This window comes from Malaclemys terrapin, chromosome 10 (genome assembly GCF_027887155.1).
Source record: "Malaclemys terrapin pileata isolate rMalTer1 chromosome 10, rMalTer1.hap1, whole genome shotgun sequence".
Classification (NCBI taxonomy): Eukaryota; Metazoa; Chordata; order Testudines; family Emydidae; genus Malaclemys; species Malaclemys terrapin.
In genome coordinates this window covers 64,293,683-64,316,867 of record NC_071514.1, presented here as the reverse complement: position 1 = coordinate 64,316,867, position 23,185 = coordinate 64,293,683, and the positions used below count along the sequence as shown (strand labels likewise).

At 42.8% G+C, this 23,185-nt stretch overlaps 1 protein-coding gene across 1 annotated transcript in view; it reads left to right on the top strand.

Annotated features, from left to right (window-relative positions):
* The window catches only part of TEKT5 (tektin 5), a 50,961-nt gene extending 27,993 nt beyond the window's left edge, over positions 1 to 22,968 (top strand). Inside the window, exons 6-7 of the mRNA XM_054042097.1 lie at positions 11,722 to 11,876; positions 22,640 to 22,968. Coding sequence (XP_053898072.1) covers positions 11,722 to 11,876; positions 22,640 to 22,853 — 369 coding nt within the window. The 3' untranslated portion in view covers positions 22,854 to 22,968. The remainder of the gene's footprint in view (positions 1 to 11,721; positions 11,877 to 22,639) is intronic.
* Positions 22,969 to 23,185: the final 217 nt, after the last annotated feature.

Sequence of the window (23,185 nt, the reverse complement as noted above, 5' to 3'; positions counted from 1 at the left end):
CTTGGATTCCAGAGTAGACATAGCCTTAGGGCTAACAGGCTAAAAATAGTTGTGTGGGAATCGTGGCTGTGGCGGAGATTCGGGTTAGCCACCCCAGCTCAAGTGCAGAGGGTTGGGTGGGCTTGAGCCTTGCTAGCGTGAGTGTGTCTGCTTAGGCTGTGAAGATCCCTCCTAGCTGCAGTGTCGACATAGAGGGACTTTGCTAAGCTGCTGTGTGAAGACAGATTGGATTGACCATCTACCATGAGTGAAATTTTGCTAATACTGTAATGGAGATGAAGACATTCTCTCTCACACATACGGCTGTGGCATTATTATGCAAGAAATCTGTAACTGGCATTGCTGATGCTCTGCTACTTCTGAGTGGCTGGAGGGAAAATCCCTCCCCTACAACCACTGCAGAGCCCATCTGTGCCAAACCGGTTTACACAGGCTTGGCACAGGGACCAGAATTTGGCCCAAGGGAATGTCAATCTTCTGAATATGCAGTAGTAAAAAAACCTTCCCTTACACTTAGCAAGGGCTGTATGGTAGGAAATACAGTGATGGACATATTAAGTAAGTTACCTAGAAGAGAAGCATTTAGGGATGTAGTATTTTCAGACAGGGGAAATAGTCTTCTTCATCAGTTTAGAACCAGAGTGAATTGGAGGTGCTGGAGGTAAGAGATTCAAAATTAAAACTTTGTTAATGATTACAAAGAACCTTTTTCCTGAGACTGAAGACAGTATACTTAACACGTCTTTCCTAATGGTCCTACATTTTATAATTTGACTTAAATTAGAAGATCAAAGTACATTTCTTTAGCTCTCTACCGAAGGTTATCTCACATTGATTGCCTCACCTGAGAAACCACAGTTATCTTACTACTTATATCTCAGCTTCAACAGAATCTGAAGTAAACAATTCTCAGAACTCTGTCTAGGGTTACTGATGACAGAGGACTGGCTAACTAATTTTATGGACGAGTTGTTGAGTAGCAACCTTTTCTCTAATTGTATTAACAGTACTTGTGTAATATAGATTAAAGTCTGGTTCTTAACAGTCCAGTCTGATTGCTTGAGAAATATTTTTTCAAAATTAGCTAGAGCAAAAATTCCAAACTTCATGAAAAGAATGTCTGAACTCCAAGAATGAATGACTTTCATGTGTGTGTTTAGTGAACAACTGAAAAATAAAGTAAGAGTAGTACAGTTTTAATCAACTAAATTTCTTACCTTTTTTCCACATTACTAACTCTTTTGGAGGACTAGCTTTCTTACAGTCTTGTTTCCAATAGGTTGTTTTCCTTTGTTAAATTACTAAGATACAGCTTTTGTACCTCTTTCAATATAACTAGAATAATGTTTTCAAAATTTAACGTTAGTTTGAGCTGGGGGTCATATTCTTGAAAATGTAAAGAGTTATTATGTGGTCTGTATAAATATTTCTCCCAGTTAATTTCCCTGTTGACAGATGTTTTTTCTCTTTAAAGACTTAGAATTTCTGAGCCTCATGTTAAGATACAGATGAGTCTCATTTTGTTTTTTAAATATATTTATAACCTGACAGTCTTTTCTAGTCTATGCTAAAAATCAGTTTGCATAACTGAGCTATAAATAAAACTATTAGGATTTCACGGGTACTTTTTGGCATCTCTACAGCTCAAAGATTGCTCTGGTATTGAACTCTGAAGATTGTTTACTGTGTTTATTTCAGCCCATTTAGTTTTATTGTGAAGCTTTGTAAAGAAAGGTTTGCAATGGTCTATCAAGTCCACAGCACCACCCTCCCCACACACACTGTGCTTAATCACTTGTGTAATGCTGTACATGGAGGGCGAAAAAATCTTCCAGGCAGGCTCCATGTTGATCAGTTGATGCTCTAAAGTATGAAATTTGATTACCCCTGTCTTAGCATGCACAACTACTGTACAAATGTTACTATTCATACTTATTCAAACCTCTTTTCAATCCAGCTAAAATATTTGATTGCATGACCTGCCTGGCAAAGAATTCTATAGGCTGATGATGTACTTTGTAGAGGAGTATTATAATTATTTGTTTTAAATGTACCTGCCTTTATGGACCTCGGGACTCTACCCCCTTCACCGCCCCTATTCCCCCCCACATCAAAACAAAACTTAAAAAGCCAGAAGGCAAAAAGTGACCTGAAACTAAAAACAGATCAATCAACCAACCAACCAAATCAAAACACTAGCCCCAAGCAGTTATTTTGACCCTGAAAAGAGAGGAGCCAGAGACACCATGACGTTTTCCAGGAACTTTTCTATTGCTAATTGATTTTACATAGAGGACAGCATTCAGATCTCAGCAGCAGCATAAAACCTTAAGATAGATACAGTTGAAAAGATGTTGGGCCAAATTCATCCAGCTTTGACTTAATTTAAATTCTGAGTTATACCAGGGATAAATTTAGTCAAAGACTATTACATATAATCATTAAACCTTGAAATATTATACTCATGTGTTGTAACACTAATTGTGAAGTCAACCATAATTATACTAATCACTCAGGGAAATGAAATAACTAGCAAAAAATTACTTAAACATGAAATATGTACAACTAGAACATTAGATCAGACCATGAAACAAACAGAGGAAATTATAAAATACCGAGGCACAATGCTGCAGCTAACTTGTTATTACCTGACTGTACCTTGGTGTATTCAGCTCCAAGGCATTTAGCAAAAAACACAGAAACAAGGACATTCACAGCTAGGGACTGAGCATAATATTTTAAAAATATGTTGTGTGTAAGGTTATTCTGACCACACCATGAAGTACGAGTGAGATTTCAACAGCTCTTGTTTCCAGTAATATTGAATCCAGCCAGTAATAGCCACAGCCTTGATGAGGTGGAAGTGAACAGCAGTTTATATAAACCCTCAGGAATGCCACAGCACAAAATTCTGCTTATTTTCTGTAAGTGAAGGGTGTATGATGGGCAGCTGCTGAAGCCAATCTCTGGTTAGACTCTTTCAGGAACACACAATTCAGGATTTATTGTTTTTTTTTCCTGCCTTTGGAGGTCCTCCAGAAATGACGTGGACTGGTGCAACACTATCTGGTGATTCTCCCCACCAATCCGGTTATGCATTTTAGATTATTTGAATGATTTAATCCAATGTGTAGCTAGCATGTGTAATCAAAGGCTATTTGTATAGAGCTGCTACCATGCGTTGGAGGTGATTACCCTAGGGCATTTGTCTTTGTGTGTTCTAGATGATGAAGTTTAAAAAAAAAAAAAAAAAAAAAAAAAGAGAGGCCAGGAACATGGAATAAGCCTAAACCACATCTATTAGAAACATGAGCAGTCACAGTTTAAAGATGGCTGCATGTCTTCAGTTTGTATTGTGAGTTCACAGGCAGGTTCAAATAATATTTTTTCAGTGACTGAACAGGGAGGGAGTTCTTTGCTCAGTGGCAGTAACCAGTTTCCTTGACTGAGCATAATATGCTTTCACAATATTCTCAGCTCTGTGAGCAATACATCTGAACATTTACTGAAGCCATATGGTATAAGGAGTGCTTTGTAGTTATTGCTTTTTGTGCTAATTTAAAGGAGAATTATAGTTGAACACATAAAACTGTGAAAAAAGTAAGTGATTTACTTGTATAATAAAACTCTCATAACTCCTTGAGCATTTCTAGTGACGACTGCTCTATAAAGACAGCCACAATAAAAAGAAATGCTTACCAAGTACAGTCACATCTTACCCTTCTCAAATTTTAAAAGTTTGCTTACTGAAAGAATGCAAATTGCACAAGCCCCATGTAGCTTGAATGAAGTCTAAACATGAAAAATGATTTTCCTGTACTTGTCACTTTATATTACTTGAGGGGAAAAACAAACATGCATTCATTCAATTTCCTATAAGAGAACAAGATAATCCCATGCCTTCCATGTTATGAAGGGAGCAAATGCACGTTCGTTGCCTATACAGGAGGCTGTGTGGCCTATGCAGATGTGGTTATACAGTATGTTTCATTCACCCTATAGCTGTCACTCACAGCACCTCCAGTCCAATAATGTGACTCTAGAGAAAAGTATCAGTTATGGGGTCCTTGCTGCCAGGAAGAGAGATGGAAGAACTGCAGTAGCAGCAGTGTGCTTCTATAGAAAACTGTACAGAACTTGGAGGGAGGAGCACAGTTTGCAGGAGGTCTCAGGAAGTCAGTCTGTGTGCACATGGCTAGAATTTTAGCTGCAGTTGCAGCACCTCTGTAGCTTTTTTAGTAAAGAGCCACTTTGGTTTTACAAGCATGGAGTCATCTCCTGTTATTACCCAGAACATGGTACATAAAATAAAAAACACCATAACTAATCTAGGTACTACCCATAAGTAGGGACCTACCAAATTTACGGCCATGAAAACTGCATCACAGACAGTGAAATCTGGTCTTTTGTATACTTTTACCCTATATTATACAGATGTCACAGGGGAGACCAGTGTTTCTCAAACTGGGGATCCCGACCTAAATGGAGGTTGCGGGAGCGGGGTGTTACAACGTTATGGTAGGGGGGGCCGTGGTATTGCCACCCTTACTTTTGCACTGCCTTCAGAGGTGGGTGGCTGGAGAGTGGTGGCTGCTAGACGAGGGCCTAGCTCTGAAGGGAGCAGCCCAGAAATAGGGGTAGCAATACTATACCATGACATCCTTATTTCTGTGCTGCTGCTGGGGCAGTGATGCCTTCCGACCTGGACTCCCGGCCAGTAGCTGCTGCTCTCTGGCTGCCCAGCTGTGAAGGCAGGGCCACCAACAGCAGCAGCACAGAAATAAGGGTGGCAGTACCCCAACCCCCCTACAATAACCTTGCAATCCCCTCCCCCCAACTCCCCTCTTTTGAGTCAGACCCCTACAGTTACAACACCGTGAAATTTCAGATTTAAATATCTTAAATCATGAAATTTAGAATTTTAAAAATCCTATGACCGTGAAATTGATCAAAATGCAACATTAATTTGGTAGGGCCATACCCATAAGATAATGCTATCAAACTTCAGAACTACATCTCCCTCCATGGCTTTCAGCTGATGTTGGAAGCCAATAGGAAATATGGCTGTGATCCAAGTGATATGGCCCCTCCTGTCTCGATGGGACCTTGGGCTCTGTGTATCACAATGGTTCTCAATTTTTTTCCATTTGTGGACCCCTACATTTGGAGGTGTGGACCCTTTGGATATCTTAGACAATCTGTGGACCTCCAGGAGTCCGTAGACCACAGGCTGAGAACCACTGGTGTGTAGGAAACCTCTTGCCTCCTTCCACATCACCAGCACCAGCACATTCAGGGTGAGAAGTGAAGTGTAAGAAAACTAATACAAATAAAAGCAGCTTTTCAAGAGTCACGGGTTTGACACATACCAACACACACACACAGGGCTGAAAATGTTAACACTTGTACACAAAGGTACAAACTGCTCCTGCACACAAGTGGAGGTAGGGTAGAAATGGGGCCAGAGTGAGAATCTGGCCCTAATGTTCTCTTTGCTCATTGAAGGTGAAATTCAAGACAATGGGCTTTTCACAGGAGACTAAGAACAGAGTTGTGGGATGGAGTCTGTCAAGCTTAGACATTTGTAAAACACGCACTGCCATATATTGGATCTGCTCAGCATTGTCCATAGTAGATAATAGTGGGCTCTGCTCTGTCCCTTCCACATCATAAAAAGCTCTGTGCTTTTAATAGAATACTTCACTCAAGCTGGAGGAGAGGGGGCAGGACACAGTCACTATCACAGCCTATAGGTTACAGTAGTGGCCATGCTTTGCTCTCTGGGACTGTGGCCAGTGGAACTGCACTTTTCACATTTGGGCATATCCCCACCCCTTCCCTGCTCCTCCCACAACCGCCCATGTGCTCACCCAGACTAAGTCACCGCAGTGAACAAGGGGCCACTGAGTCCCCCTGTTTCTTTTCCCTCACAAATACATTTCAAACTGCCTCTCTCCTCCAGGATGTGGTGCCTAGTCTACTCTGGGCTGCTTCAATTGCTCAGTAAAGCAGGCAGGAACCACTTGCTCAGCTAACCTGAATCATCCCATCCACCTGCGCGTGAGACAAACAAGGGAGGGGCTGGTAGTTGGGTCTGGCTGAAAAGGTACTATCGTGGCATGCCTCACTCAGAATGCACAAGTCCTCCATTCCATTTTAAGCAGAAATCCAGGACCCACCAGCGGGTAAAGAATTACTTATGAATACATTTTTGCCTGATGTTTTATGTGCTGAGGAGACTTGGGCCAGATTTTTTATTTGCATTACACACTTTTTTAATTCAAAAATATTTGGAATGAATTGTAGTACTCACGAAAGTGAGAATAATATGCTGGACTAACATCACCCCAAGCGTAGCACTGCTGGAGGCAAAGATATTACACCCTAGTGAATTTGGCCCACTGGCACACAACCAGGCATAGCATGGAAAGAGCTACTGTGGAGACAGAAGCTGCAATACAAACACAGGAAAGGAGGACCCTGATAAGTAATGACTGACCTCTAGAAGTAGTGTGTGTTTTTTCCCCTCAGATTCCTGTTACACCTATGCAGGCTGAAGTAATATTTGGTTTGCATTAAAGGTAAATAGTGATTTTAGTAGCCTGAGCGAGGCATAGTAGTAAGAGGCTCTGTAAGATCTCACCCACAAACATCTGCTAAACCACTGACAACATAGCTAGAAACCAGATCTTTTGTCAGGGTAGAAGGAGGGAGAGCTCCTTGTAATATTAAAAACAACCCTAGGAGCACTGAGCAAAGCTACAAAGGGCGAAGGCGATTCTGCTGACATTAGAAACTACTCAAGTTCTACCTTTTGAACAACAATAGATCAGAAACAAAACCTTTTGGACTTACTGCGTTTGCTACATGGGAAGAACAAGGATGTGGATTTTGGATCCACTTAACTTCATTAGGTCTCTTGCCCTAATTTCTATCCTGAGGGGTAAAATAAGCTATATGAAGCTGGTAGCACAGTATGTACAATATCTGTTTATATAACACTACAATCTTATCACTAAGTTTTTCTTTTGCAGAATAGGTGGCTACAAAACTCATACTGTTAGTGGTGTAAGTATATACAAGGTTACTTATATGGTGATTACTAAATTACAAAAGGAAATGCTAAAATGAGCAGAAGAGACATGCTAATCTTAGCTTCACTTCCTTTCAGTACAATTTGCATTCTAGTCATAGAATCAGACTGTTTTGCTATAGGGAAAATCCTGCAACACTTTACAAACAGACAAAGCCTCCTTAGGGATCAAAGTTTCTGGGCAGCCACCTGCCATCCTGACACTCCTCACAACAGCTATGCGTCCACATATATCAGTTCTTGTCTATTCCCAAACTTGCACCAGTTTAAACTAAATCAGTTTAAAGAACAAACCTTCAGTGATAATGACTCTTAAGCTAAATCATGTAAATCACTCAAACTGAAATAAGTAGCCACACATGGGGTTGCACTGATGTAACTATGTCAGTTTCTAAACTGTACAACTAATCAATACAACTCGTGTGTAGGTACGGCCTACGTGGCTTATTTTAGTTTAGCTTGACCTGGCTTTGTCTGCTCTAAATATAAAAGTTGCACCAGTTTAACTGAAGGGTGTTTAAAACCCATTTGATTAAACTCATGCAAATCTCTGAGTGGCCAGCAGTTTATATAACTTATAGTGGACTGTACTCAACTTGCATAAGCCAGCTGTAAAAGAGATATAGATGTCCAGGCAGGGGTTTGCACTTGTTTAGCTGAACTAGTTTTTAAACAGACTTCAGTTAAACTGGTGGAACTGTTGTGGGAAGACAAGCCCTAGAAAAGGTAGGAGTTCTCTGAAACATGGGGACATCTATCTGCATTGAAAATTTCCTTTACATCCCCATGCTGGAGTATTGTGTCCCGTTCTGGGCACCGCATTTCAAAAAAGATGTGGAGAAATTGGAAAGGGTCCAGAGAAGAGCAACAAGAATGATTAAAGGTCTTGAGAACATGACCTATGAAGGAAGGCTGAAAGAATTGGGTTTGTTTAGTTTGGAAAAGAGAAGACTGAGAGGGGACATGATAGCAGTTTTCAGGTATCTAAAAGGGTGTCATAAGGAGGAGGGAGAAAACTTGTTCACCTTAGCCTCTAAGGATAGAACAAGAAGCAATGGGTTTAAACTGCAGCAAGGGAGGTCTAGGTTGGACATTAGGAAAAAGTTCCTAACTGTCAGGGTGGTTAAACACTGGAATAAATTGCGTAGGGAGGTTGTGGAATCTCCATCTCTGGAGATATTTAAGAGTAGGTTAGATAAATGTCTATCAGGGATGGTCTAGACAGTATTTGGTCCTGCCATGCGGGCAGGGGACTGGACTCGATGACCTCTCGAGGTCCCTTCCAGTCCTAGAATCTATGAATCTATGAATCTATAACATGCCTACTACCTCAGGAGAAATCCAGGCATTTTTCAGGGTCATCTAAGTCCTTATCAGCATCGCCATTTCCAAAGGCTATGAATGTGCTACAACTACCAGCCTTATTTTGTTCATCTCATGCTATCAGATAATGGAGAGCACGGAGTGGGAACTGTCGGATACCAGACAGAGTGCACCTCTGGCCACACCTGGTGTCTCCGAGAGCACCCCACTGCTAGGCCTCAGGCCGTCATCTCTCTTGGGATGGAATCATATGATTCTCCCTGTGTAGTCCCATGTGTACCAACCATGACCACCCAAACAGGTCTGAGGTTCCTTGAAGCTAAGTTTCAACAGACAATTTACAGTGACAGAACGACCAGTGCAGTTATAGGTTAGTGATTTTTATAATGGGGATTCTTCTCAGGTAAGTATCTTCATTTAAAGATTGGATGTATAAATAACTGGCTTTGTACCAGTTCCCTTCTAACGTAATCTAAAGAGGACAAGATCAGATAAGTGGTACCCATGGCCATGTGGATTAATTTAGAGTGTAAAATTGGGTGAAGGGTTGCAAAAATCACTCACGCTTGGCAGTCTCAGCCAAAAAGAGGCAAGGAATCTAAATGGGCACTCAAGTTTACATATCCTCCCACCGCTAAAGACTGTCACCTCCAGGTCCAGGGTGAGGCAACCTGAAGAAGATTGTACTGTCAATGCATGTGCTGTACTGGTTTTGTGGATAAAAAGGACTTCAATTACTAGTCACATTGATGCCTCAATACAGATTATAAAAGTGTCAAGTAACGGGTTGAACACATTGGCTATGAAGATTTAGGATCAGTGAAATTAATGCACCATAATGCAGTGGATGGAACATGTTACCTTACCTATAATTGCATCTGCCACTGTACAGGCAAGACAAAACTTTGATTTTTCCCCTGCTGTTTTTCCTATTTTTATTATAGTTTAAATCAAAGAGCCTACAGGCTCTAAGGCATAAAGGACACTGTTATTGGAGGCGATCATGCTACTTTACAGTTTAAAATTATGCTGCTCTAACTGCACTGGGATCTCCCCTTTGGGGCTCCTTCCATTTGAAAAAAGGTTGGCTTTGCACAAAAACTGCTTTTTTTCCCCCCTCTGTTCAGAGAGGAGTTTTTGAAAACTTCTGAATTCAGCTCCAGTGTCAAAGAGTGAATGTGATTCATGTGTTCTTGCACAAGGCATTGCTGAAACATTTGGAGTATGCAGTGGTATTCAAGGGGCCAAATTGAGTCTCTGTCCTAAGATTTTTGACACCATGACACGGGTAGAAATAAGGAAATCAGTGTAAGCTTGGAATGATAATGGTAGCTTATCCTTGTCTATGAGCACCTGTGCAACACTTCCAATGCTCAAGCTGCATCTTTGTGATGTGGGAGCAAATTGGAGAATGGAGCAAAAGGGAAATAAATTCCTGTAAATCTCTAACCCATTACTCTAACAAAGTCCTCTTTGAAACTGGCTTTAGACAGTATGACATTATTAGAAATTGTTTCCCAGAAAAGCTCTGTGTTTTACTTCTGCACATTCAGGAGAGGGGTCAGGAGCCAGTCTACGGAACTTACACTCCATTTTGTTTACAAAATTCCCAGTCTGCAATTAGAAAGACATGGCTTGTTTTCAAGTAGACTTACCAGAGTGCTCTGGTGTTGCTAGAAATGACTGCAAATAATTGACATAGCTTTCTGAGATGCAATTGTAGGGGCCTCCACTTGACTATTCTGTGTGTGTGTGTTCATATGTCCCTCAGAGGAAGGGACAGACACTCTCTTCAGTATTAAACCAATGCAATATGGAACAAAGATACTTGGTTGTCTTAATTTAGGAGATTTATTACTGATTAACAACAAAGTGATGTCAGAAACTAGCTAGTTTTAATTAGAAGTTGCACATTTTAAAAATAAAACCAGAGTCTGATAACCCTGAACCGTTCACTAGCCTTGTCATTTCCAGCAGCAACTTCTGCTGTTGTAGAGGAGATCAGTTTCAAAGAGGAATCTGTGGATTCCAACCCCCAGGCCTACAGACCTCATGTGGCTGAGGGGCTTCTTTCCTGCTGATGGCCTGGGGTTGAGACAGTGCACATTCCATGATCATATTGACTTTTCAAAGGTTTATAGTTGGTCCTGTAATCAGCGAGGCAATGTGACGTCAGACCTAGGAAAAACAAGGACAAAACAGAACCCAACATTCTGTTTAACAGCTATTGAACATTTTTATCAATGGCCTGGAAGAAAACAAAATAATCACTAGTAAAGTTTGCAGATGACACAACAATTGGGAGAGTGGTAAATAATTAAGAGATCAGTTTGCTGATACACAAGCCGGGCGCAAGCAAACAATATGCATTTTAATATGACTAAATGCAAATGTCTACATCTAGGTACAAAGAATGTAGGCCATACTTACAGGATGGGGGACTCTATCCTAGGAAGCAGTGATTCTGAAAAATATTTTTTCGGGGGTGGGGGATCATAGTGGATAATCTGCTGCACTTGAGCTCCTGGTGAAGTGTTGTGACCAAAAGGGCTAGTGCAATCCTCCAGATACATAAGAAGGGGAATTTTGAGTAGGAGTAGAGAGATTATTTAACCTTTGTATTTGGCACTGGTGCATGTGCTGCTGGAATACGGTGTCCAGTTCTGGTGTCGACAGTTCAAGAAGGATGTTGATAATTGGAGAGGGTTCAGAGAAGAGCCACAAGAATGTTTAAAGGATTAGAAAACATGCCTTATAATGACCGACTATCTACTTGAGTTAACAAAGAGAAAGTTAAGGGGTGACTTGATTACAGTTTATAGGTACCTACATGGGTAGAAAATGATAATGGGCCTTTCAATCTAGCAGAGAAAGGCATGCCATGATCCAAGGGCTGGACGTTGAAGTGAGACAAATTCAGACCAGAAATTAGGCATACATTTTTTATTGGTGAGGATATTTAAACATTGGAACAATATTCCCAGAAAGCATGTTTCTAAGTTCCTATAAGCACATTTTCCTCTTGTTCTGGGCTCAGAGCTCCCATTAATCATGATCTTTACACAGAAAAGGGACAAACATATTTGCATAGGGATTCCTATCTTCTGTTCATTATCCCTTTGAGAACAGTGGAAATTATTCCCCTTAGCTCAAGGAAGCTGCTGTCCATATGTTGGGCTAATTTTGCTGCTCATATATAGCTCAACAGAAATGCTTACATATAAACTGAAGTAGGGAAGGGTAATAGTGTAGAATTCCAAATAAGTATATGGTGAGGCCTATAAAAATGCTGTTGTTTTATTCAGACACTTCAAGAAATCTTCCAGACAGAAAATACAATCATGTTGCTGGAGAGAGCTATAATGGCAAAGGAGTGCCCACTGAAAGTAGCTCAGTCCCGTCTAGAAGGAAGAACAAGACGACCCAATGTAGAACTTTGCCGTGACATACCTCAATTTAAGTAAGTGCATGCTCTGGTTCACCCATTTCTCAGATGGTAGTTCTAGAGATGAATTTCAGATGGATTAACTCTGGGCTATTTCATGAATGCAGTTCCCGCAAAGAGAGAAGTCACACAATACTTCAAGATTAGAATGATGTTGGTTAGATGATGATAACTAAATTAAAATGGTAAGACCTAGAAGAATGAGGTATAAATCCAGACCAAGTATGTCCAAATTCAAACCATGGGCCCAAACTTGAGATTCTGAGCATGTGCAATTCCCATTGAAGTCCTCCTACCTTCAGTGTGTTGCAGGTGGCTGGCATCACTTGAGATTCAGTCCTGTATTTGATTTCTGTTTACTGAACTGTTTTGCAAGCCTATTCAATAGGTAATATTAGGTTCTCTTCAACAATTGCTTAATTTAAAAATTTTAAGTTTTAAACAACATTTATCCCTGGTGAGCCTGTATCTCTGTACCATACTAAAAAACTTATTACAAATGATTGATAGCTGGTACCTATCTAAAACTTAGTTATACATAATAGCATGAGATCAGCTCTCAAAACCCTGAAGTAATTCTCCAATGCTTTTATACATTATCTAGTCACTTTAATGATCACCTTTTAAACAGATGCTCTGCATATGCAGTTACTTTTGTGTACAGTGTTTTCTGTGATAATGGATTTGTGCAACCTAGGATGTTTCCACTCCTTCTCTAGAGGCTCATGAGGCAGTCCAACTTTTTCCCTCTTCTCCTGCTCATTTGGAGAATACCATCTATGTGCAAAAGTTTCCTGCTGAACTTCATCCAGTATCTAAACCCTTTAAATGTTACCTTCAGAACATGCAGTCCTGGTTTTCTCAAGTAATGGTGTGATGCCAACACTCAGTATTTCTCCAGTAGATAGACTCCAGCAGGAAGCATTGTGCAGGTTTTTATTAAAAGCTGTGCAACAATGCCTGTTTGATTTTAGTCCAAAGGAAAAAAACAAATGGTGTAGGCAGCAGCTTCATGTAGGATCAGTGGATTAATAATACATGTAGTGGTTGGGCACAGGTATGTAGTTACTTTTTTCAAACTGGGATGTAGTAGTGAATCGTTCATTATACTGTCACCTTCACACTTTTCCCTCCAACTCACTGACCCAGGAATTGTGGAATATAGTTTATTTTTCCAACATTACATGCCTCCTCAGGCATCGGTATGCAGGGCCGGCTCCAGGCACCAGCCCACCAAGCTTGTGCTTGGGGCGGCACCTGGAGTGGGGCGGCGCAGTGCGGTGCTCTGGCTCCGGCCGCCGGGGACAGCGGAGCCCCGGCTGGGGCTCGTCGCCCTCCCCCCAGTGCTCTGGCCGCCGGGGACAGCGGAGCCCCGGCAGGGGCTCGCCGCCCTCCTCCCAGGGCTCCGGCCGCCCTCCCCTGCTGCGCTGGTGGTGGGGGGGAGGGGGGCCGGCCGCCAGCTTTTTTGCCTGGGGCGGCAAAAAAGCCAGAGCCGGCCCTGTCGGTATGGATGGCTTTGAAATTCTTCTGAGCATGTCCACATATTAGGCGGCTTAATCTTTATGAAATTCACAAATCCAAGAGGGGGGCGGGGGAACTGCTTTGGCTCTAGAATTGGATATTACCTCAGCAACAGTTTCCTTTCTGCAGCTGCTGTCATATGAAACAAACTTGTATTACATGTACAGATAAGTTGCAGTCTCATAGGATCAGCCACTGTTCTGTATTTCCCCTTACAAGAAAAACAGGTGAGCATAAACATTCACCTCTAGCTCAAATCGTGCCTTTACTTGGAGGCCTTGGGTGATTGCCAAGATAGCCCACAGCGATGATAATGATTTGCCATTTACCATACCTAGATGATAGGATCTCACTGCTTGTGCTTGTTTTCCCCAAGCTACTCTCCTGAAGGTCCCTTTCATCTCTCTTCCACTCTTTGTGCCGTTTTTCTTTACTGCCTCGTTGTACTCGAAACCTTTTGATCTTCTGTAGCATTGAGCCACCACCTTCTCCTTTAAAATGATTCCTTAAACACACACCTTGAAAATTTGCTGATGAAAGTCCACTAGAGAAAAATATTTATCAACCCTCCCTCTTCCCTCCAAAACCCTGCATCACTAAGACTGACCTCCAACAGGGCTTTGTGTATCTGAACTGCATGGCTTGCCTGATTTAGAACGTAAGCTCTTTGGAGAGGGGCCACTTCATCCTTTGGACTCTCCACTGCATCAGGCTGGGAGAACTCGGCATGGAACAGAACACAGTGGTGCCACACCATACACCAAGCCACAGCTCACTTTGAGGGGAACAGACGTGCCCATGAGACAGAGAAGTGACAAAGGAGGAAAGAAATGGCACAACGCTCCAGCCAACAACTGTCTCCTCCAAGATTACACCTGTCACTTCTATGGGAAAATCTAGAGGGCATTAATTGGGCTCCTCAGCCACTTGTGAACCCCCTTAGCAGACGTCATCCTCGCATCAAGGGATAGCCGAAGAATTCCACTTCCACAGTATAAGCTGTACAAGTATAAACACTTATATAATGATACAACCGTGCCCACCCTTGGTGGGCTGTGACACTAACTATGCTTGGTAAAGTTAGAGATGTAACTCAGTTGAGGAAGATTTTTAGCTTCTATCACAATTTGATTGTAAACATGCTGAAGTCATAATTACTGCATTTCAAACACAGTTATAGGATCATAAAAGATTCATGAAAACCACAGCTGCGCTGGTTGGTTCTGATGAAATGAGCTGAGCAGAAAGTGACAAACTCAACCCAAACACCATTTCATTTTGGACACTAGAAAATGTTCAGCAACTTTGCAAAGGGTGTGTACAGGGTCTAGTATTCATATATTAAACTTGCAAAGCCTTTTTAGATTTTTCTGGGAGACATTTATGAAGCTAAAATGAAATCTAGCCTACGAGTAATTCAATTCCTGGATGGTGGAAATACTGTAAAGAGCTCAGATAGCCCACATAGTACTTTATTTTCAGCTTAATAAATACCTCTGGCAAAGACTGTCATCATCAAATGTGCACAGTCTATTGAGGACTGTTGCACCAGCCAGAACGATGACAGTTAATTGCATCACACCAAGCATTGTGCAGTGAAGTTCCCAGATCTGGCTCAATTCTGCGAATCCACCAATCTCTGAGGCAGCCCTATGGGTGGCACCAGGTAGGCTCAGGGCATGCACCCATTCACACGTTGATGGAGAGTTTGAGAGCATGGTGTGCTGGTGACATAGCCAGACAGCACTGCTGCTTTTAAATATAATGAGTGATTGAAAGAAGGCCAGTCTCTATGAGATTATGACACAAAGTCAAACAACTTATTGCTCATGGATTTGGTACTACTAGAGCATATGGAATGCCTCTAGCCACTTCAAATCTGCCTGTAAGTGGGCCCAGGTTTCTGATCTGTATAGCAATATAGGCTGTACATGCACATTTGATAAATCCTAAACTTTGTCTCAGCACAATGGCATAAGCGAGTGTCATGGGGTGTATGTACCCCATGCTAGCCCAGCAACCAAAGGGCTAATACAGGCATGCCAAGCACTGCTGATTGGAAGCCTCACAGCAGCTGGAGGATAAAAGGGCTGGGAAGCAGAGGGGCGGGGCGGACACCAGACAAGTAAGCAGGCTGGAGAAAGGAGCTCCTGCCAGCAAGCTATTAAAGAGCCGCCCAGAGACAATAGCCCAGGAGGGGACAAACTGACCGACAGGCAGGAGAGACTGCAGAATCCAGGGGCAGGTAGGGAGAAACTCAGGGGGGCACTGTCAGAGTCGATCAGCCCTATCCTGCTTATCTAGCTTGAGCATCCTGAACTGGAACCCAGGGGAGTAGGTGGGCCTGGGGTCCCCTACCAGCCCCCTGACCGACTTGGGAGTGAAGAAAGGATTTTCAGACTCCTGGGCATCAGGAATAGACTGACAGCCCCACTGGGCTGAGAGTGCAGGGGCTGTGCCATGCTTGGCCAGAGTGGGGTGCTGTTGTACTGATGCCCCCCTCACAGCAGGACATGGACTTCATGCAGGAAACAGCAAGACCTATTCATCGAAGAACATCTGGTTTGCTGTGACTGAACTCTGCTTGCAGCCCAGGTTGATGAACTTGTCAGGGATCTCTGTGGTACATGACCCTGCCTGCACCAGGGGTTCTGATGGCCCAGCCCCGAGGTTCTGAACCTTGATCTCCTGCCATGAAACATTCAGCCCCAGTGTGGGGACAGTGTCTTGAGACCTTGGAGCTGGGGCTGAAATTCTCTGACTTCTCCACAAGCAAAGCAGAGTTCTCAGTGTCTTGGTCAGTGAGCACTTCTTGACCAACCTAGATTCAGACAGGAGTAGCGGCAAGTTCTAATATCCAGCTGATGGCTCTACAGAATAGTACTGGGGTGTGAATGCATCCCTGCGGCATACCTGAGGTCATGTAGAAATGTAGCTGGGAACCAACGTGCACTCTCACAATGGCACCTTTGTGAAGATCAGCAGACTTAGAATGCCAGCTCCTTTCACTGCGAGCCAACGTGCTGATTGGTCAGCTGAATCAAAAGCTATTTTGATTTCAATATATGCCACATGAAGCAGGGGGTAGGGGGGTTAAATTCTCAGTGCAGCTTAGCCAGGAGCTGAAGGATAAAGACAGTGCCCATTGTCAACTGCCCAGCTGTGAAACCTGATTGCTGTGGACAACTATGTCTGTTAAGGAGAGGCTGCATCCTGCTCAGCAAAGACCTTTCCAGGGCACAACAGCAATGAGATCAATCTGTAGTGGTCACTCTCAATGTGAGATCCGTTGCCCTGGTACAAGGACATTATGAGGGCACCTTTCTATTCTGCTGGTACTTTGCCTGATGCCCACGCTTTTAAGAACAGTTGAAGCAGGCCAATGCTTACTGGTTCAGAGGCATCTTTGAGTGACTCGAACCCTCGGCTTCAGCAGCATATCCATTTAGTAGCTTTTGTATGACTTTTCACACAGAGGATCAATGTTCATTCCTGGGTCCACAGCTGTGTGGGTTGCCAGGTCACGTAGCTCTGGAGAGCTGTCAGCAGGTCTGGATTCAGCATGCTTTCATAATGTGTTTTCCATCTATCCCGGACCTCATCCATCAATGAGCAGGGAGAGCCATCTGGTTTCATGATGGGGATGTTAGAAGGCTGTTCATGGCTGCCAGCCAGGTGCGTGATAGCTCTGTAGGCAGGATGCAGACTGATGTACTTCAGGCAATCCTTGATTCTGTCGACCAGGGATTTGATATAGATCATCCTTTTATGTTCTTGGACATCTCCCTGCTTGCATGCATCTGCCACCCTCCCCTTTTTTTGCTACTATATCAGGCCTCCTCAGAAAGCCAAGGTTTCTTGCATGATCGTCTGAAGCTGTTTGTTTATCTACTAGGAAGTTGTGCTTCGTGTTTGGTGCAAAAGTAGAAAAGGAAATGGGAGAGTGTGTGTGGGGGGGGGCTAGATAATCTTAACATTCTTTAAACTTAAAGCCAAAAACACCCCCTGATAAAAACAAAACATCAACAAAGGAACAAGCTGCAGGAGTAAAAAGAGAATGCATGCAGAAGTCCAGCAACAGAGTGGGGACTACCCAGTTTATTGCACCCAATGCAGCATGTATGATTACCTGCCCTATGGGCAGGTGGTGTATGTGTGCATTTGGTGCAAGGAGCCCCTGACCTTCAGAGACCATATACGGGCTTCGGAGTCCAGAGTGGCTGAACTGAAGGAGCTAAGGGAGACAGAGGTACATAGATGAGACTTTCCAGGACACAGTAGAACAGTCCCACCCCTGCCTGGTTCGACAGCCTGTTGAGGAGAATGTGCTGTTGAGGAGAATGAAAGTCTCAGGGAAGGAGAACATCCAACTGGAGCAGAGGGAAACAATCCCATAGTTGGGACCCTCCTTCCAGATGATGTTGTGGTATCCTCTCGCACTGAGGATACCTCTCCAGGGGAGGGATCTCCAGTTATTAGGAAGAGATAGATAATAGTTATGAGGGATTTAATCATTAGAAACATAGATAGCTGGGTTTGCGATGACCAGGAGAACTGCATGGTGACTTGCCTGCCTAGTGCGAAGGTTGCGGATCTCTTGAGACATCTAGATAGACTTATGTGTAGTGCTAGGGAGGTGCTGGTGGTCGTGGTACATGTAGGTACCAATGACATAGGGAAGGATAGGAGAGAGGTCCTGGAAGCCAAATGTATGCTGTTAGGTAAGAGATCGAAGTCCACTACCTCCATGGTAGCATTCTCTGAAATGCTTCCAGTTCCATGCGCAGGGCCAGTTAGACAGGCAGAACTGCAGGGTCTCAATGCGTGGATGAGACGATGTTGTAGGGAGGAGGGGTTTAGATTTAGTAGGAACTGGGGAAACTTTTGGGAAAGGGGTAGCCTATACAGGAAGGATTGGCTGCACCTAAACCAAAATGGAACCAGGATGGTGATAGTGACTATGAAATGTTCAGGGAGTTTAGAGAGGATATATAAATAAAAAACTAAATTATAATGGGCAATTTCAACTATCCCCATATTGACTGGGTACATGTCACCTCAGGATGGGATGCAGAGATAAAGTCTCTTGACACCTTAAATGACTGCTTCTTGGAGCAGCTAGTCCTGGAACCCACAAGAGGAGAGACAATTCTTGATTTAGTCCTAAGTGGAGCACAGGATCTGGTCCAAGAGGTGAATATAGCTGGACCACTTGGTAATAGTGAACATAATATTATTAAATTTAACATCCCTGTGGTGAGGAAAACACCACAGTGGCCCAACACTGTAGCATTTATTTTCAGAAAGGGGGACTACGCAAAAATGAGGAAGTTAGTGAAACTGAAATTAAAAGGTACAGTGCCAAAAGGGAAATCCCTGCAAGTTGCATGGACACTTTTAAAAAGACACCATAATAGAGGCTCAACTTAAATATATACCCCAAATTAAAAAACAGAGAACTAAAAAAGTGCCACTGTGGCTAAACAACAAAGTAAAAGAAGCAGTGAGAGACAAAAAGGCATCCTTTAAAAAGAGGAAGTTAAATCCTAGTGAGGAAAATAGAAAGGAGCATAAACTCTGGCAAATGAAGTGTAAAAATATAATTAGGAAGGCCAAAAAAGAATTTGAAGAACAACTAGCTAAAGACTCAAAAAGTAAAAGCAAAACAATTTTTAAATACATCAGAAGCAGGAAGCGTGCTAAACAACCAGTGGGGCCACTGGACGATCGAGATGCTAAAGGAGCACTCAAGGATGATAAGGCCATTGCGGAGAAACTAAATGAATTCTTTGCATCAGTCTTCACGGCTGAGGATGTGAGGAAGATTCCCAAACCTGAGCCTTTTTTTAGGTGACAAATCTGAGGAACTGTCCCAGATTGAGGTGTCACTACAGGAGGTTTGGGAACAAATTGATAAACTAAATAGTAATAAGTCACCAGGAGCAGATGGTATTCACCCAAGAGTTCTGAAGGAACTCAAATGTGAAATTGCAGAACTTCTAACTGTAGTTTGTAACCTATCATTTAAAACAGCTTCTGTGCCAAATGACTGGAGGATAGCTAATGTGACACCAATTTTTAAAAAGGGCTCCAGAGGTGATCCTGGCAATTACATGCCGGTAAGCTTGACTTCAGTACTGGGTAAACTGGTTGAAACTATAGTAAAGAACAAAATTGTCAGACACACAGATTAACATAATTTGTTGGGGAAGAGTCAACATGGTTTTTGTAAAGGGAAATCATGCCTCACCAATCTACTAGAATTCCTTGAAGGGGTCAACAGGCATGTGGACAAGGGGGATCCAGTGGATATAGTGTACTTAGATTTTCAGAAAGCCTTTGACAAGGTCCCTCTCCAAAGGTTATTAAGCAAAGTAAGTTGTCATGGGATAAGAGGGAAGGTCCTCTCATGGATTGGTAACTGGTTAAAAGATAGGAAACAAAGGGTAGGAATACAGGGTCAGTTTTCAGCATGGAGAGAGGTGTCCCCCAAGGCTCTGTACTGGGACCAGTCCCATTCAACATATTCATAAATGATCTGGAAAAAGGGGTAAACAGTGAGGTAGCAAAATTTGCAGATGATACAAAACTACTCAAGATAGTTAAGTCCCAGGCAGACTGCGAAGAGCTACAAAAGGATCTTTCAAAACTGGGTGACTGGGCAACAAAATGGCAGATGAAATTCAATATTGATAAATGAAAAGTAATGCACATTGGAAAACATAATCCCAACTATACATATGAAATGATGGGGTCTAAATTAGCTGTTACAACTCAAGAAAGATCATGGAGTCATTGTGGATAGTTCTTTGAAAACATCCACTCAGTGTGCAGTGTCAATCAAAAAAGCGAACAGAATGTTAGGAATCATTAAGAAAGAGATAGATAAGACAGAAAATATCATATTACCTCTATATAAATCCATGGTACCCCCACACCTTGAATACTGCACACAGATGTGGTTGCCCCATCTCAAAACACATATATTAGAATTGGAAAAGGTTCAGAAAAGGGCAACAAAAAAAGATTAGAGTCTGGAATGGCTGCCGTATGAGGAGAGAATAAGAAGACTGGGACTTTTCAGCTTGGAAAAGAGATCACCAAGGGGGGATATGATAGAGGTCTATAAAATCATGACTGGTGTGGAGAAAGTAAATCAGGAAGTGCTATTTACTCCTTCTCATAACACAAGAACTAGGAGCCACCAAAACCAGCAGGTTTAAAACAAACAAAAGGAAGTATTTTTTTCCACACAACGCACAGTCAACCTGTGGAACTCCTTGCCAGAGATGTTGTGAAGGCCAAGACTATAACAGGGTTCAAAAAAGAATTAGATAAGTTCATGGAGGATAGCTCCATCAATGACTATTAGCCAGGATGGGCAGGGATAGTGTCCCTAGCCTCTAGCAGAAGCTGGGAATGAGTGACAGGGGATGGATCACTTGATGAATACCTATTCTGTTCATTCCCTCAAGGGCACCTGACATTGGCAACTGTTGGAAGACAGGATACTGGGCTAGATGGACCTTTAGTCTGACCCAACATGGCTGTTCTTATGTTCAATTGTCATGGGCTTTAAGAACAGAGAGAAATCAGGAAGCACTGGATAGTTCATGAGTCTGTTCTCTTGTCCAAGTCCAGTTTAGATAGAAGAGGTTCCAAACCCCCTAAACTCAGGATATTTGCAGATAAATACCCAAATATTTAGATGCTTCCCCAAAGTATATCTGAGCTATCCACATAATCTGGGTCTGCAAGAGATTTCCAGTGTTTTCCCCCCACACTTGAACAGGCTCAAACTATTGCTAAGGAAGCAATTCTTACGGTATTTCATCACTTCAGCTTCTGGCCTCAATCTGAATCAGTAGCAGTATAAACGCATATGGAAAATATTCCTGATCCTCCATGAAAGGATCAGTAACAGGTTGTCAGTTTCAGGTACAATTGCAGTTTTGCAAGTCATTTTACCCAGTCTTGCTCCCCCAGCCTTTGTTCATACAATCATCTGAATCCAAGTCATGAAGTCCTTACGTGGGCAAAACTGTGAGTTAAACAAAGTTTTACTGGGCTAAAAATTATACAATCCAGCTCGTGAACTCCCATCTAGCGAATGTAAAACCATTTACTGTCGATTTCCCTACTTGAAGGATTTATGCTCCTGGAATAATTTGTATTGGTTGTTTCCTCTCATATGGTTAAAAACAAGGATAATTCAACCCAAAAGCTCAACTGTTATAGCTAGAGGAAGAAAATACCCATTGAAACACCCTTTAAAAGCTGAAAATGTTATCAGAGTTTGCTGTTTATTTAGAAGGAAGTGCTAATATTGGCACTGGTTCTCTGACTCGGTGCGTTGCCAACAGTACAGCTGAAGGAATTAGATAAACTACTAATTAATAAAGGAAAGTTAGCTTTGCTGTGCATTTTACTGCAGCACCTGGGAATACTCTTATATGGTAAATTAAGGTGGATCCTGGGAAAACTGCTGTTTATTGTTTTACAGAGTAAGAAAACAGAAATATGCTTTGAGCAACTGACAGAATTGATTGATGAGGGGCTATCCTGTATGATCTCTAAAGCTGCACACGTTCAACAACATCCAGCCCAGAAATATACTAGAACAGTGATTCTCAAACTAGGGCCGCCGCTTGTTCAGGGAAAACCCCCTGGCGGGCCAGGCCGGTTTGTTTACCTGCCGCGTCTGCAGGTTTGGCTGATTGCGGCTCCGAATGGCTGCGGTTCGCCGCTCCAGGCCAATGGGGGCTGCGGGAAGGGCGGCCAGCACATTCCTCAGCCTGCGCCGCTTCCACAGCCCCCATTGGCCTGGAGCAGTGAACCGCGGCCAGTGGGAGCCGCGATCGGCCAAACCTGTGGACGCAGCAGGTAAACAAACCCGCCCGGCCTGCCCGGGGCTTTCCCTGAACAAGCATCAGCCCTAGTTTTGAGAACCACTGCACTAGAACACCAGCTAATAGGGGGTTGACACTGCAGTGACATCCCTGGAAATGCTGCATTGACAATTGGCAACGGGGGAGAGAGAAAGTTATTCTCACAAACTGTCTCAACGCAGGCAGCCCAAGCTGCTGTTGAAGGGGCTCCCCTTCCTACCAAGTGCTCAGTCCAATTCAAAGCTTCTTTTTAACACTTAAATTCCCTTAGTCCTGCAGACAAATCCCGGCCATCCATCACCCCGAAGAACAGACCATGGAAAGGGTTTGTTAGGCATTTGGGTAACTTGTCTCCTCTTCCCTTTTCAGACTCGTCAATGAAGTGTTTACTATAGATGACACATTACAGACCCTGAAGCTGCGCCTGCGAGAGGCCCATGATACTCTTCAGCTATTGGTCCTTAACAAAGCAAGACTGGAGCACGACCTTTCTGTGAAGGCCAATTCCCTCTTCATTGACAAGAAGTGCATGGACATGCGCAAAACCTTCCCCAGCACCCCACGGCTCGTTGGCTACACTTGAAAGGGCCCGAGTCTTCCTACATCCTTTCAGTATGTGACATAAAGGTTGCAAATTATGAAGGAAATACTTTTCATTTAGTTTTTTTTTTTTTTTTTTTTTTAAACACAACCCAATAGAAATAAACATACCAAAACAAAAACTGTCATAGTGCGTTCCTTACAGCAACTCGTTCTCAGCAGCTGCAGTTAGTCTGTGTAGTAGGAGGAGAAACCATTTCAGACAGAAGCAGATCAACATGAAAACAGTCCAAAAAATCTGTGTGTAAATGTATTGGTGGTGAAAGGTGCGGATGGTTGCCAAATCTAGTGTTATAGTGATGTGAACATCTGTCA